The sequence below is a fragment of the Elephas maximus genome, chromosome 16, assembly GCF_024166365.1.
Source record: "Elephas maximus indicus isolate mEleMax1 chromosome 16, mEleMax1 primary haplotype, whole genome shotgun sequence".
Classification (NCBI taxonomy): domain Eukaryota; kingdom Metazoa; phylum Chordata; class Mammalia; order Proboscidea; family Elephantidae; genus Elephas; species Elephas maximus.
Genome location: NC_064834.1, coordinates 39331902 through 39347913, shown reverse-complemented (window position 1 = coordinate 39347913; position 16012 = coordinate 39331902). Strand labels below are relative to the sequence as shown.

Genomic DNA, 16012 nt, shown 5'->3' with positions numbered 1-16012 from the left:
CCAAGCCATCACTAAGATATTGTAGTGACTTATTTTATATTTGCTCACTGAGTCTTATCTTGTTTTTTTTTTCTTTCAATATACATAGATGAGCTACTAGATTGCGCCATCTTGATTGTTATAGCCCTTGAATCACTTATGTCCTATAACCAGCTGGTTTGGGCTGTTATCAGATATATAAATAAGCCTAAGAGTCCATTCACTATTCTTGAATAGAATCTGATTTTGGGCCACCAAGTGTGTGGTGCAGACTGTCACCTATCCACCTAGAGGAGTAGTGTTGATAGTTGTGTGCACCAGATTCTAGTAGCAGCAGGGGGTCACACTCTGGCGGGGGGTAGGATGCTGACAGGCTTCCCCCAAGTGTCAGTGAGGTAGGTGTGTCTCTATTCCTAAAGCACTTTGGTGGGTGGGCTCTGCAGCTGTACCTTAGGCCCCCAGTGCAAGTACCTCTACAGATTGGTAGGTGTCACCATCCTCAGACCCCTAAGGCAGGAGGCTAGGTGGTCTGGAGGGAGCTTCAGCCCTCAGTTCCCCGTTGTGGGTCAGTGAGGGCTTCTGTTGAATATGCAGAGATATCAGACCTGGGAAACTTGTCTTTCCAGTAATCCACTAAAACAATTACGGTCAGATCCCTATCAGAATTACCTTTTCATTGTAATAGCCACCTTGTTCCCTGTAGGGATGAAAGCCCAAGACTGTGGATCATATATGGTTGGCTGGAGCTGGTTCTGTGTTTTTAGTCCAATTAGGGAAGGATTTTTGGTCCCTGGGTTTTTTGTAGCTGTTTCTCTCAGGCCAGGAGGATGGGTTAAGTCACCTACTTTTTTGTCACATAAATTAGATTTTTCTTTCCCAGAGTTTCATAGAAATAGATCACAGCATATGTATTATTTTATGTCTAAACTCTTTTGCTTAGTATAGTATTTTTGAGATTTATTCATGTTGTATGTATCATTAGTTTGTTTCTGTCTCTTGCTGAGTAGTATTCCAGTTGTATGGATACATCACAACTCGTTTATGCATTTATTTATGAAGGAAGCGTAGGTAGTTCTAGTTTTTGGTTATTATGTATAAAATTGTAATAAACATTCAAGTACAAGTCTTTGTGCTTACACAAGTCTTCAGGTTTCTTGGGTAAACATCTCAGGGTCTGTCAGTTTGTCGTACTGTGGGGGCTTGTGTGTTGCTGTGATGCTGGAAGCTATGCCACCAGTATTCAGATACCAGCAGGGTCACCAACGGAGAAGAGGTTTTAGCAGAGCTTCCAAACCAAGACAGACTAGGAAGAAGGACCCAGCAGTCTACTTCTGAAAAGTATGAGCCCGTGAAAACCTTATGAACAGCAGCAGAACATTGTCTGGTATAGTGCTGGAAGATTAGCCCCCCAGGTTGGAAGGCACTCAAAAGATAACTGGGGAAGGGCTGCCTCCTCCAAGTAGAGTCAACCTTAATGACGTGGATGGAGTAAATCTATCAGGACCTTCATTTGCTGATGTGGCATGACTCAAAATGAGAAGAAACAGCTGCAAACATCCATTAATAATCGGAACCTGGAATGTACGAAGTACGAATCTAGGAAAATTGGAAATCGTCAAAAATATAGTGGAACGCATAAACATCGATATCCTAGGCGTTAGTGAGCTGAAATGGACTGGTATGGGGCATTTTGAATTGGACAATCATAGAGTCTACTGTGCTGGGAATGATAACTCGAAGAGGAATGGTGTTGCATTCATTGTCAAAAAGAACATTTCAAGATCTATCCTGAAGTACAACGCTGTCAGTGATAGGATAATATCCATATGCCTACAAGGAAGACCAGTTAATACGACTATTATTCAAATATCCGCCCCAACCACTAGGGCCAAAGATGAAGAAATAGAAGATTTTTATCAGCTGCTGCAGTCTGAAATTGATCAAACATGCAATCAGGATTCATTGATAATTACTGGTGATTGGAATGCAAAAGTTGGAAACAAAGAAAAAGGACCAGTAGTAGAAAAATATGGCCTTGGTGATAGAAACAATGTCGGAGAGCGAATGATAGAATTTTGCAAGACCAACGACTTCTTCACTGCAAATACCTTCTTTCACCAACATAAACGACGACTATACACATGGACCTCACCAGATGGAACACACAGAAATCAAATTGACTACATCTGTGGAAAGAGACAATGGAAAAGCTCAATATCACCAGTCAGAACAAGGCCAGGGGCCGACCGTGGAACAGACCATCAATTGCTCATATGAAAGTTCAAGCTGAAACTAAAGAAAATCAGAGCAAGTTCACAAGAGCCAAAATATGACCTTGGCTATATCCCACCTGAATTTAGAGACCATCTCAAGAATAGATTTGATGCACTGAATACTAGTGACCGAAGACCAGACGAGTTGTGGAATGACATCGAGGACATCATCCATGAAGAAAGCAAGAGGTCACTGAAAAGACAGGAAAGAAAGAAAAGACCAAGATGGATGTCAGGGGAGACTCTGAAACTTGCTCTTGAGCATCGAGCAGCTAAAGCAAAAGGAAGAATTGATGAAGTAATAGAACTGAACAGAAGATTTCAAAGGGCCTCTCGAGAAGAGAACGTACTATAATGACATGTGCAAAGAGCTGGAAATGGAAAACCAAAAGGAAGAACACGCTCGGCGTTTCTCAAGCTGAAAGAACTGAAGAAAAAATTGAAGCCTCGGGTTGCAATAGTGAAGGATTCCATGGGGAAAATATTAAACAACACAGGAAGTATCAAAAGAAGATGGAAGGAATACACAGAGTCATTATACCAAAAGAATTAGTCGATGTTCAACCATTTCATGAGGTGGCATATGATCAGGAACCGATGGTACTGAAGGAAGAAGTCCAAGCTGCTCTGAAGGCATTGGCGAAAAACAAGGCTCCAGGAATTGATGGAATATCAATTGAGATGTTTCAACAAACAGATGTAGCGCTGGAGGTGCTCACTTGTCTATGCCAAGAAATATGGAAGGCAGCTTCCTGGCCAACTGACTGGACGAGATCCATATTTATGCCTATTCCCAAGAAAGGTGATCCAACTGAATGTGGAAATTATAGAACAATATCATTAATATCAGAAGCAAGCAAAATTTTGCTGAAGATCATTCAAAAACGGCTGCAGCAGTATATCGACAGGGAACTGCCAGAAATTCAGGCCGGTTTCAGAAGAGGACGTGAAACCAGAGATATCATTGCTGATGTCAGATGGATCCTGCCTGAAATCAGAGAATGCCAGAAGGATGGTTACCTGTGTTTTATTGACTATGCAAAGGCATTCGACTGTGTGGATCATAACAAACTATGGATAACACTGGGAAGAGTAGGAATTCCAAACACTTAATTGTGCTCATGAGGAACCTTTACATAGATCAAGAGGCAGTTGTTCAGGCAGGAGAAGGGGACACTGAATGGTTTAAAGTCAGGAAAGGTCTGCATCAGGGTTGTATCCTTTCACCATACCTATTTAATCTGTATGCTGAACAAATAATCTGAGAAGCTGGACTATATGAAGAAGAATGGGGCATCAGGATTGGAGGAAGACTCATTAACAACCTGCATTATGCAGATAACACAACCTTGCTTGCTGAAAGTGAAGAGGACTTCAAGCACTTACTAATGAAGATCAAAGACTACAGCCTTCAGTATGAATTATACCTCAACATAAAGAAAACAAAAATCCTCACAACTGGACCAATGAGCAACATCATGATAAACGGAGAAAAGATTGAAGTTGTCAAGGATTTCATTTTACTTGGATCCACAATCAACACCCATGGAAGCAGCAGTCAAGACATCAAAAGATGCATTGCATTGGGCAAATCTGCTGCAAAGGAACTCTTCAAAGTGTTGAAGAGCAAAGATGTCACCCTGAAGACCAAGGTGCACCTGACCCAAGCCTTGGTATTTTCAATCACAACATATACATGTGAAACCTGGACAATGTATAAGGAAGACCAAAGAAGAGTTGATGCTTTTGAATTGTGGTGTTGGCGAAGAATATTGAATATACCATGGACTGCCAAAAGAACGAACAAATCTGTCTTGGAAGAAGTGTGGCCAGAATGCTCCTTAGAGGCAAGGATGGTGAGACTGTGTCTTACATACTTGGGACATGTTGTCAGGAGGGATGAGTCCCTGGAGAAGGACATCATGCTTGGCACAGAACAGGGTCAGCAGAAAAGAGGAAGACCCTCAACAAGGTGGATTGACACAGTGTCTGCAACAATGAGCTCAAGCATGGCATGGATTGTAAGGATGGCACAGGACTGGGCAGTGTTTCGTTCTGTTGTGTATAGAGTCGCTATGAGTCGGAACCGACTCGACGGCACCTAACAACAACAACATGGTAAATGTATATTTAACATTATGAAAAATTATGTAATTGTTTTCCAAAGCTGTTCGTCTTGGATTGAATTGTGTCCCCTGAAAATATCTGTCAGCTTGGCTAGGTCATGATTCCCTACCAGTTTGTCATCTGGTGTGATTTCCCTATGTATTATAAATCCTATCACTATGATGTAATGAGATGGATTAGTGGCAGTTATATTAATGAGTTCTACAAGATTAGAGCCTTAAGGCAATCTCTTTTGAGATAGAAAAGACAAGCAGAGAGCATGGGGACCTTATGCCACCAAGAAGGCAGTGCCGGGGGCAGAGTGTGTCCTTTGGACTTGAGGTTACTGCACTGAGATGCTCGCAGATCAAGGGAAGACTGATGCATCACAGAGACCTTCCTCCAGAGTTGACAGAATGAGAAAGCCTTCTCCTGGAGCCAGCGCCCTGAATTCAGACTTCTAGTCTACTGGACTGTGAGAGAATAAAATTCTGTTTGTTAAAGCCATCCATTTGTGGTATTTCTGTTACAGCAGCACCAGGTGACTAAGACACTGGTGTACATTTTATATTCGCACTAGCATAGTATGAAATTTCTAGTTATTCCACATCGTTGCCATAATTCTGGATTGTCAGTTTTTCTAATTTTACTCATACTGGAGGTAGTATAATGATATCTCAATGTAGTTTTATTTTGTCTGATACGTAAGCACTTTTTATGTGCTCACTACACATTGCTATACTTTTGTGAACCAAAACCCAAAACCAAACTGATTGTTGTCGAGTTGATTTTGACTCATAGTATAAATCCAACATCCATTGCCATCAAGTCAATTGTGACTCATGTCCCTACAGGACAGAGTAGAACTGCCTCATAGAGTTTCCAAGGAGCGCTTGGTGGATTTGAACTGCCGACCCTTTCGTTAGCAGCCAGCGTTTCCTTAACTCAACAGTATCCCTTAAGAGTAGAGCTGTCCCATAGGGCTTCCAAGGCTGTAAATCTTTACAGAAGCCAACTGCCACAACTTTCTCCTGAGGGGTAGTTGGTGGGTTCAGACCATTGATCTTTAGCTTAGGAGCCGAGCACTTTACTACTGTGCCACCAAGGCTCCACTTCTTTTGTGAAGTGCCTCTACAAATATTTATCCATTTTTTATCGGTTTGTTTGTCTTCTTATTAATGAGTTATAAAAACCAATCCAGTTGCTGTTGAGTGGATTCAGACTCACGGCGACCGTATGTATATCAGAGTAGAACCATGCTCCATAGAGTTTTAAGTGGTTAATTTTTTAGAAGTTGATTGCCAAGGCTTTCTTCCAGGGTGCTTCTGTGTGAACCTGAACCTGAAGCCTTTCAGTAAACAGCTGAAAGTGTTATCCATTTGCACCACCCAGGCACTCCTCTGTTTAGATATTGTGAATTTTATGTTATTGAGTGCTTGACCTTGTTGTATTTTCTTAAAGAGTTCTGGACTTTTTCTGACAGGCAATTAAGTTACTTGCAGATTAGTTTGAACTTTTGAGGGCTTAAAAAAAAAAAATCTCCTGAGTACAGGTTTCTAAAAGCCTATATTCTTGGGGCAATTTTGTAGTTTTAAAATGTCCTTCTGAGATCAATAATAAATATACTCAACAAGGCCTCTCCATTTGAATGATTCTTGGCTCTGTGTGAGCTCTGGGAATTATTTGTCTTACAGATTCCCAGAAATTATCAGAAGTGTTTTTTGCCTCACCTCATTGGGTTCTACCTCACACATGCACTGACTGATATTAACCCAAAGTCTCAAAGATTTCTTAGATTTCTGGAACTCTGCTCTCTGAACTCTTCCCTAAAGATTCTAGCCACCTTACCTTCCTTGAACACCAAAGTTTGCTCCTTGATTCAACAAAATTTCTGGGCTGTCTTAGAGGTTTCCCTCCTGGGCCACAGTTGGCTAATTTTCTCCAGGCACAGAGCCTGAACCTTGGCTGGGCTTACTGCATATGTTTACCATTTCTCAGAGATCACGGTCTTAAAATTTCTGTTTTCTAATGTCTAGAAATAGTTGTGTCCTATATTTTTACAAATTCTCTAATTGCTTATGGTCATAGAATAAATCTGGATTCTGCCATTCACTCATGACCTGATGTGAAATTTTCATATTGTATTTTTAATTGCTATGGCATCTCCTTTTAGCGTTCTTGTCATTTGGCTACCTGGCATCTGAAAAAGAAATCTCTTTTGTTTCCACTGAAATTCCAGGTACTTGGGACTGGCAAGAGCATAGTTCTAACAGAACAATCTAAAATGGCCTGTACAGACTTTTTAATAGAAACATTCTATGATTTAAACTCATAGGTATTCACTGGATTCTCTAATTATAAATTTTCCCTGTGCTTGAGATAAACTCCAATATATATAGTTTCTTAGATGTCACTTTCTGGATGTTATTTCCATCTGGGTCACTACTATTGACCTTAATGTGTATGGGAGGTTTACTCAACCCAAAGCACATTGTCATATTCATCCTTCTGGATGAAGAAGCTTACAAGTCACTTTCACGGATGTTCATCATGCTTATTCATGAATAACCTGAGATGTTTACCAGAGTCTCTACTTCAGCTTTAGAAAAGAGGCAAGAAGAAATCCATTCCCTCAAAGAGACCCAAATTCATAGCCATATATCCTCATTAATTGTACTCAGATGTCTCAGGCCCATTTTTCTTTTTTAAGTGTTGGGATTTCTTTCTAGAAGCTGCCATCAAGCAATCATAACAAGTGGGCAAAGTAAAAATTTTGAGTTATCTGATGATATATTTTTCAAGTTACATTGGTGAGAGTTTTTGCCACCTGTTCTTGCATCATGGCTTGCTTTAAACTCTCCTACACTGGTTTCCCATCCCTGGGTGACATTGCTCTGATTCTGCTCACTACCTTCTTAAAAACTGCAGGATTTTCTTTTGGTTATTCATACTGGCTCTTGGAAAAAATTCCAAGTCAGAGTCTAACTTCCCCATAGATCTTGATAAACTGAAGAGGACTGAATCCAGCTATCACTTGATAGTATTGCTATTACTTGATAGTATCACTCTTACTGTTCTGAAACACGCTGTGTATAAAATGTTCCTACTTCAAACTTTCTACTTTGTACATGAGCCATATTGCAACCTACGACACCGCCAACTTTGGTCCCAGATTTAAAAAAAAACAAAATAAAAAAAACTAAACACACTGCTGTCAAGTCAATTCTGACTCCTAGCAACCCTATAGGACAGAGTAGAATTGCCCTATAGGGTTCCCAAGGAGTGGCTGGTGGATTCGAACTACCAACCTTTTGGTTAGCAGCCAAGCCCTTAACCACTGTGCAACCAGGGCTACAAGGATACACAAACTTGAAGGGTAGAAAGCAAGAGAATAATCTTTCCAAATAGTCCACAGAAAGAGTTCTCAGAGCTAGCACAGTATAATTATAGAAAATACAGCAATGCCCACATATAGTGCCCAAAACATACTATAAAAGGATGAATGAGGCAAGTAAGAATGAATGTTATATTTATGGTTCTTCTGTTCATTCCATTTCATACAGTGCATAAAAAAAATAAAAAATAAAAAAACACTATATGGACAGAAAAACATGAGGAAGAAGGATATTAGTTTCTTCTACCTTCTATGCAAGAAGTTACTTTGCTAACACCTTTATGGGAAAAAAAGAGAACTAAGTTCATTTCTTTGGTTATGAAGAGTATCTTTCATATTTATATAATTGACTATACAGCCCATTTGGGTTGAATAAAATCATCCTGATTTGTGGCATAAACATGTGCTAAGGAGTTAAGAGAATGAATAAATTGGCTCTCATTGAGAGATTCTTAAAGGCCAGGTACAAAAACAGATCACTGTCCAAATGTTACAATTGTTTCTGCCAAATTTCAATTTTAAATGTGCAGAAAAGGTGTTAGAAGTAATGTCTACATCTTTAAGATCAATCCAAAGGACCTTGTTAATAGCAGCTTGAGCACTAAAGTAGTTTCCTACTCCAGGACCTTGCCTGATAAATTCTGGTAGCTTGGAAGATAATTGGCAGGCAATAATTCTAATTATACAAGGATCAACAAGAAAGGGAAGGAGTGTTAGGAACCAGGGTATAAGAGCAGGAGTTATGGAGTTATTGCCATTCAGTCGATTCCGACTCATAGTGACCCTAAGGAACAGGGTAGAACCATCCCATAAGGTTTCCAAGGCTGTAAATCTTTATGGAAGCAGACTGTTACATCTTTCTCCTGTGGCGTACTTGGTGGGTTTGAACCGCTGACCTTTCAGTTAGCAGCTGAGCCCTTTGACCACTGCACCACCAGGGCTCCTTAATAATGGAATAGAAAAGAATCTAAATATAAGAAGACTCAAGAAATTAAAACGTAATAGCTAAAGCTAATAAAGACACCCATCTCAGGGCTTTTTTCTGGTCTTTCCAGAGAGCAAGACAAATACGTAAGAAAAATAATCCCAGCATGCTAATTCAAATTACCTGCATAGTGCTGATACAGTCAGAAAATCAGATAGACTACTAGTATATGTGGATTAATCATAGAATTATACACAAGGCATAGAGTAAGCATTATTAAGAGCTGCTTTTCAGAGACTGGCAAAATACAATTCAAATACAACTTGTTCTCACCATATTTATATTCTTCAGATCATATCCGTAGATCATAAATAAGACTTTGAGGCAAATCTTATCAAAAAGCTGTAGTGGGCACAGCTTTGAACCAACAAAACTTTTAAATGATGTATTAGGTAAAAAGCCTTTATTTCCAGAAAAAGCCTGTAAAATAAATTTACTTTATTGGTATTTGGAACACCACAGTAATTATTCAAGAAATGATGTGGTAAATTCACTACACATACAATCAAATGTATTATCTTGTAGTAGTTTAAAAAATTTAGATCGAAGGAAAAACTTAGAAGCAGGATGTAGAAATAATTTCACAACTGGATTTTCTCTCACAATGAGGTGTCTAAGATTATTATAAGTAAACTTCTATTCCCTTGTAGAAACAAAGGCAGGAATCCAGTAAAAATTAAACCAAAACTTTGAATTCATACATGTAAATTCATATACAGTCAAGACTTCTGATTTCCAAAGCTAAGAATTTCTGTCACTTTCGGTTATCAATTACATAAAAGAAAGGTAGAACATACCTTGATCACTGACTTCAATTTGTATGCCATCTTAATTAAAGGGCTTTTTGAGTGTTTAATGGAAAAAACTGGTGCTAATGCAAAAAATACTTTTATTCTTTCAGCCACTTTTGGTATGGTGGAAAATGTTATCAAACCTGAAAGAAAATGAAAATAGTAAGCTATCCTTAAGCAATTAATAACATGTGAAAATGACACCATGGAGAATAACAGTAAGTTCAAAATGGTCCCTGAATAACTAATTTACTCAATTCTTTCTTATTTATCAAACAATTATTGTTCATCCAGTATGTGACATGCATATTGATCAGAAAATAATGCCAATTGTCAGGATTAAAGAGCAATAATTGAGCAATAAATCAGAATTATAATAACACAGTTTAAAAATCAGGAACAATACTTAACATTTTTATAACTGGCAATGGTGAAAAATAAGATGTGAGTTTTTCAGGTAGAGGAATCCTATACTTTAAATGATATACTCAATAAATGTCAAATTGTTTTAATATTCACCTTGTATGTTTAAAAACTTTCCTGATACTAATTGTTATTTTATATTTTACTAGTAACTTAGAGTCATTAATATGACAAATAGTTTTTCCTTCTTCCCTATCTTTTCGGGCTGTCTTCTTGTACATCTTCTCTAATTCTGATTGTTTTTATTCTCTCACCGTGTTCTGAGAAGTCAAATAACCAAAGAAATGCATGTCATATTATGAGTTAATAAGCTCTGGTCCATCACTCTTTTTTTTTTCTTATTTACTAATTCTTCAGGGATTCCTGGTTTCAAATAACCGAAGAGCTGAAGGGAATTTAGACTAAAAGTCATACACCTGGTTAATGTCAGAGAAAAGATCTACAGAAAATGGGATTAGATTGTTACACAACATGCTTTTTCTGCTAGGAAACGAATTATTCCTGTAAGGAAGTATTACTCTTCGGCCTAGAAATGACAAGACTAATTTAATGTCAGCTTCTATTGTAAAATGGCTTTTGCAACATTGAAAGGAGAAAGAACAGGAGTACACAGGTGTATAGCACCATGTATGAAAACTAAGGTATTCAGAAAATTTTTGCCTGAAAGTAGTTGTTAAGCATTAGATAGAGTATTAGAGTTCTATGGGAAGAAAAGATTTTTTTTCTGCTCATCTTTTAATGTAGGAAGGCTTTCTTCATCTTTGTGCATTTCTTAAGTTTGATCTGCCCTAAATTCGAAAACATGAAGAGCCTTTTCAAGTTTTTCACACTCATAAAACCTATGCTATATTTTCAAAAAAATAATGCATAAGTTCCCGTTGTGGAACAAATTTTGATTATGATCTCACTTTGATTTTAAGCAGAACGGATATGCAACTTTTATACAATTGCAAATAAACAAAACCACAAACAACCTTGTTTCTGCGATCAATTATTTGTGACTAGCAAAGGCTCTATGTGAACTGAAGCAGCATGTAAGACTCCAGGGCATACTGTTATACCATACTTGTCTCACGATTTTGCTTTGTTCAACATATAGGCCCAGAAGTTTTTTTACAATTTAAGAAGTCTGTCTATAACCTTAAGAATAGTGATTAAAGAATATTACCAACACTCTCTCTAGGCATACCAATAGTAGTGCCCTGTGAATGGCCTACATAGAATATTTCATCTTGTCCTGTTTGCTTCACAATGAAATCGATAGAAGCTGGAAGGTCATATTTGGCCATCTCATCAAAACTACAAAAAAGAAATGGAAATAAACTAGCACGTCCCACCATTATTAACATTTGAAAATAATAAATAGGCAAATTTCAACCCTTTTTTGGCATGAGCAATAAATTATGTTTTATAATGTATCTACTCAATAGAGACTTTTGTGGGGAACACAAAGAAGTCAAGGAAGGAAATATTTACAAGGCAGTCTTATAAAAAGGTAAAAAGGACATTTGTATATTCTAAGTAAGTGAGAAAGACTAAGGATATGAGTTACAGAGTGAGAGACTGGTAAAAGCAAGGGTGGAGGCTGGTTAACAGTATACTAAGAAATAAAGGGTACTACTCAAAAAATGGAAACAAGCTTAAAATCAAACAAGCACTCTTTAATTTTCAACCCAAATTTTACATAAATGTTGGTGGTCTACTGAAAACCCTGAGTTGAGAAGAGTAAAACCTGTATTTTATTTTATTTCAATCAAAAAAAAAAAATGTTCAATGCACTTATAAAATAAAATTAAACATTACTTCATTGTCTTTGTACCTGAAAGCCCAGAATTCTTTGGAATTTGTTTTTAGGTACAAGTGTTTCTTGGACCAGGTAGTCCCTCTGCTGTTTCCTATCCACACATCATAACCAGCATCAGCCAGAATAAAGCCCAGGCTATTGTTAGGAAGATTGGAAATCCAGCTGCTGGCAGATGTAAGCAAACCATGCTGCAAGTATACAACAAGCCTCTGAGCTGGAAAAAAAAGTCTACATAAAAATCTTTTATATGAAATTCAAAAGTTCAACATGTGACAGTTTGAAGATTTTAAAATATTGCTTCTATAAACTGGCAAATTACTAAACCCTGGTGGTATAGTGGTTAGGAGCTACAGATGCTAACCAAAAGGTCAGCAGTTCATATTCATAAGGTGCTCCTTGGAAACCTTTATGGCAGTTAGTTCTCTGTCCTATAGGGTCACTACAAGTCAGAATTGACTTGATGGCAAACGATGTTTGTTTTAATCCCATTTTATGTCAATGATGCTTCAAACAGTTCGCTAATGGATTTCTTTCAAATAACCGAATTGGCAATTCGATCATGTCTTACTTAAATATATAAACTTTCAGGAATATAGAAAAAATATTCAATATTTAATAGTGATTTGGGAACCCATACACATTTCAAATAACATTACATAAAATATATTTTATATATTTTCCCACTTATATATTTTGTAAAATAATTTTAAGATTGTATTTTTCACAGTCATCTTTAATCCTGATGCCATTATGATTAGAGCCACTGTTTTATTCACCTAACCAGAGCCCTAATCTATTTCCAAGGTTTTTGAGACATAACTCCTTTTAAAAACCTGTAAGGTATGCTCAGTTGGGCTCTAAGCCCCAAGTTGCCATTCCTACAAAATTCACATCACCATTATGTACTGTAACAGATATTGCTGGTGCTCTGCCTAGATACCATTAACTAGGTTGATGCTCTCATTACCAGCTATTGTGTTATCTGCTAACAGTACACAACTGATCCTTCCTGAGGCAAGCACTTTTGGCACTCTTGGCTAAATGAGAGATCCCACACTGATGGGGGTGGCAACTCACACCCAATGACTGACTGACACAAAGGTACAAAATATCATCCCCTTACTTCAAAGTTGGACAAACTTTGCGATATACTTTATGTCCCATATCTCCCAGGAACCAGGCTAAAGCTAGACTCCCATTGAGACCATCCTACTGCCAGTGAGTCGATTCCGACCCATAGCGACCCTATAGGACAGAGAAGAACTGCCCGATAGAGTTTCCAAGGAGCGCCTGCAGGATTCAGACTGCCAACCTCTTGGTTAGCAGCCGTAGCACTTAACCACTATACCACCAGGGTTTCCACACTTTCCTCGTTTAATTCCTTTCTCTACTCAGCGGAGTTACTGCACTGGCAGGGGTAAAAGGCCCTGACCATCATGGGGAAGTACACTGCTGATACATAATGGGGACAGGGAGAAATATATCTGGCATTCAGATGATCCACTGGGGCATCTCTTGTTACTCCATGTTTAACTGTTAATTGGCAAGGACAGCAAATATGGCCTGATATGGACATGGTAATGCTTAGGGATGAGGACCTAGCTTACTCATTATGCAAGGTACTTAAGAGGGAGGGGAATCAAGAATGGGTGGTGGTAAAGGCAGCTTATGAGTACCAGCTATGGTGTTAGGCCCAGCTGCAAAAGCTGTTACCGTAATTTGCCCCACTAACCTTTCTCTTGCAAGTTTCCCCAGAAATTCTGAACAGTCAGAATCTTGGAAAATCTGTACCTGGATGAAATGAACTTAATGTGAAAGTCAAGCGGATCACAGTATTGCAAGGAGTAGACTCTAGTTGATCCTCTTAAGTGCCTGCTCAAATCTTCCTTACTAAACAGGTTGTTATGAGTGTTGCTTTCTAAAGGCTCAGTATTTCCCCTTTCTCTGTAGAAATACCCTTGGCGACCACGAATTGCCTCATTCAGAAGATGACACCTCCTTCTAGAGGCAATGAATGACTGAATGGAAATGCAAAAAGCTGGCTCCCTAACTTCAAGGTGGGACCACTTGTGTGGTGCAATGCATTGAGCCCCTCTGGGAGCAAACCGCAGGTAGACTCCAGCTGAGTCATATCCTTCTTTAGATCTTAAACGTGCCCCGTCCTGATCTCCACATTGCTTTCTCCTGATATTACACCCTCAGTAAGTCAAATGCACCTGAATCCCCTGCCTTAGGCTGTTTCTAGAGAACTCTAAGGCACTTACTGTATTTCAAAATTATCTTTAAGTCTTTTATTATGGTACTTGCTTCATAGATGGGAACTTTATATGCATCCAAAGTTACACTGATTGAGGCTGTTTCAAGATAATGTGCATTCTCTGAAGAACTTTAATGCTAAAAATAAGAATTTGAGAAGGTGTCCTATGGGAAACATTTTTTTTAGGGAGAAATTCTAGGAAAAAAAAAAAAAAAAACCTAACTTTTATCTGGGCAATAAGATGAACATGCAAAAGCAATCCATTACATAGTCTGCTAGTAACTGGCAGATCTATGACAATATCTCAGGTATCCTGACAAATGTAGTGCCTTTTGCACCATACCCTGCTGACACATATGTACTCATACGTTGGGATAAGGAGCCATGAGGCTGCTATGAACCTGATCTTTTTGCTATTAGCAACCCTATAGGACAGAGTAGAGCCACTTCATGGGATTTTCAAGGAGAGCTGCTGGATTAGAACAGCTGACCTTTTGGTTGGCAGCCAAGCTCTTAACCACTGTGCCACCAGGGCTCCATCACTAGAGAAGAGAGTCACAAAGGCAAGGAAGGAAATTTTTACCAGTTTCTCTTCAAACCTTCATAATAATATTCTTAGGTTTCAGGTAATTTCTAACCCCTCATCAAACAAATAAATCTCTAGAGAATCAGCACATATGGCCACAGAAACCTGAAGGAAACTTGTGTTCCACCACTCTGTGAACAAGAAGCCACTGGAGAATCAGGCTCTCCTCTTGAGACATGCAGGGAGACATATGAAAACCAAACTGTTCGCTAAATCTTCAGATCTTGTCCTGTGTTCACTTAGAAGGCGTCGAAAAGCTAAGAACCTCAGCCCTAGTCTCCAATAGGTTCTGAATTTAATATTACCTGAATTGTTAATATTGTTTGTCTTCCCACGGGGAATTCTATAAAGGCCAAGTATATAACCGTCTTCAGTTACAATATCATATGCTTCATCAGGGTAGCCCCAGTAGGAAATAATTTCACTCTGTATTAAATAAAAACCAAAACTTAGCAAAAGATTCCTAGTTAAATGGTTTGCTATTTCTAACTTGTTATGTAATAATGAACGTTAGTATTCTCCTTCAACCTCAGGCCTATCTATTTTTATTTTCATTCATTCCTGATTCATTCAGGCAATATATATTTATAGAATACCTACAAAACTCCCATCTTATATACCAGGGACTCAAGGATAAATAAACAAAAAACCAAAATAAAATAAATAAAAAATAAAAACCCACCCTCAAAGGGATATCTCAAGAACTAACTCACTAACTTTTCTAACCACTATTCACTCTAAAGAGGAAATTGGGATCTACAGAATAGTAAATAGGGGCTATCAGTTGACGCATATCAAAATATATGGATACAGAGATATAAGTTTAAGTATAGTTCTGTTCACATAAAAACTCCAAAATTTGAAGAGTAGTATTTTCTGTTATTTCAGCAGTTTATCAGTTATTTCCTAACAACTTACAATATTCATATTTGCTTCAGGATTCACAGATTTTTGATGTCGAAAGAGACCATGAGTTGTTCTAAGAATAAGGACCAAACACAGCGCAGTGAAAAGGTACCACATTTGGGATCTATGTATAAAAAGAAGTTGTTAATACTATTAAAAATTGAAGCAAATAATACATTTGACTCTTTAAAAAGCTCTGTGAGATAGGAAATATTACCATTTTTAGATGAGAAAACTAAGGCTAAAAAAAAATTAACTTTCCTAAGGATATATGATGTATAAGTGGTGTCAGGATTCTTAATTCCAAAGTCCATGTTTTTCCAACTATCAAATTGTGTAATTTAAATTCCCTCTCTTAAGTTTCTGTTATAGTATTGTTTAACCAAATTATGAGAGCTTTATCATATATTGTAAATTAATTGAAGTCAGAATTAATGATATAATAATAATTTTTTAATATTCTTACCAGATGGTTAATGTTAATTAACCAATGCTGCTATAACAAAAA

The 16012-nt window shown here is 37.9% G+C and overlaps 1 protein-coding gene across 2 annotated transcripts in view; it reads right to left on the bottom strand.

Annotated features, from left to right (window-relative positions):
* LIPJ (lipase family member J) overlaps nucleotides 1-15623 on the bottom strand; it is a 40937-nt gene extending 25314 nt beyond the window's left edge. The window contains exons 1-6 of one of the 2 annotated variants that reach the window (XM_049854968.1): nucleotides 15517-15623; nucleotides 14904-15024; nucleotides 11771-11969; nucleotides 11141-11250; nucleotides 9535-9671; nucleotides 9011-9157 (exon numbers count right to left, since the gene is read on the bottom strand). In XM_049854968.1, the coding sequence (XP_049710925.1) occupies nucleotides 9011-9157; nucleotides 9535-9671; nucleotides 11141-11250; nucleotides 11771-11969; nucleotides 14904-15024; nucleotides 15517-15621 (819 nt within the window). In that variant the 5' untranslated portion in view covers nucleotides 15622-15623. The remainder of the gene's footprint in view (nucleotides 1-9010; nucleotides 9158-9534; nucleotides 9672-11140; nucleotides 11251-11770; nucleotides 11970-14903; nucleotides 15025-15516) is intronic. The other variant, XM_049854969.1, reaches the window with a different exon arrangement.
* Nucleotides 15624-16012: the final 389 nt, after the last annotated feature.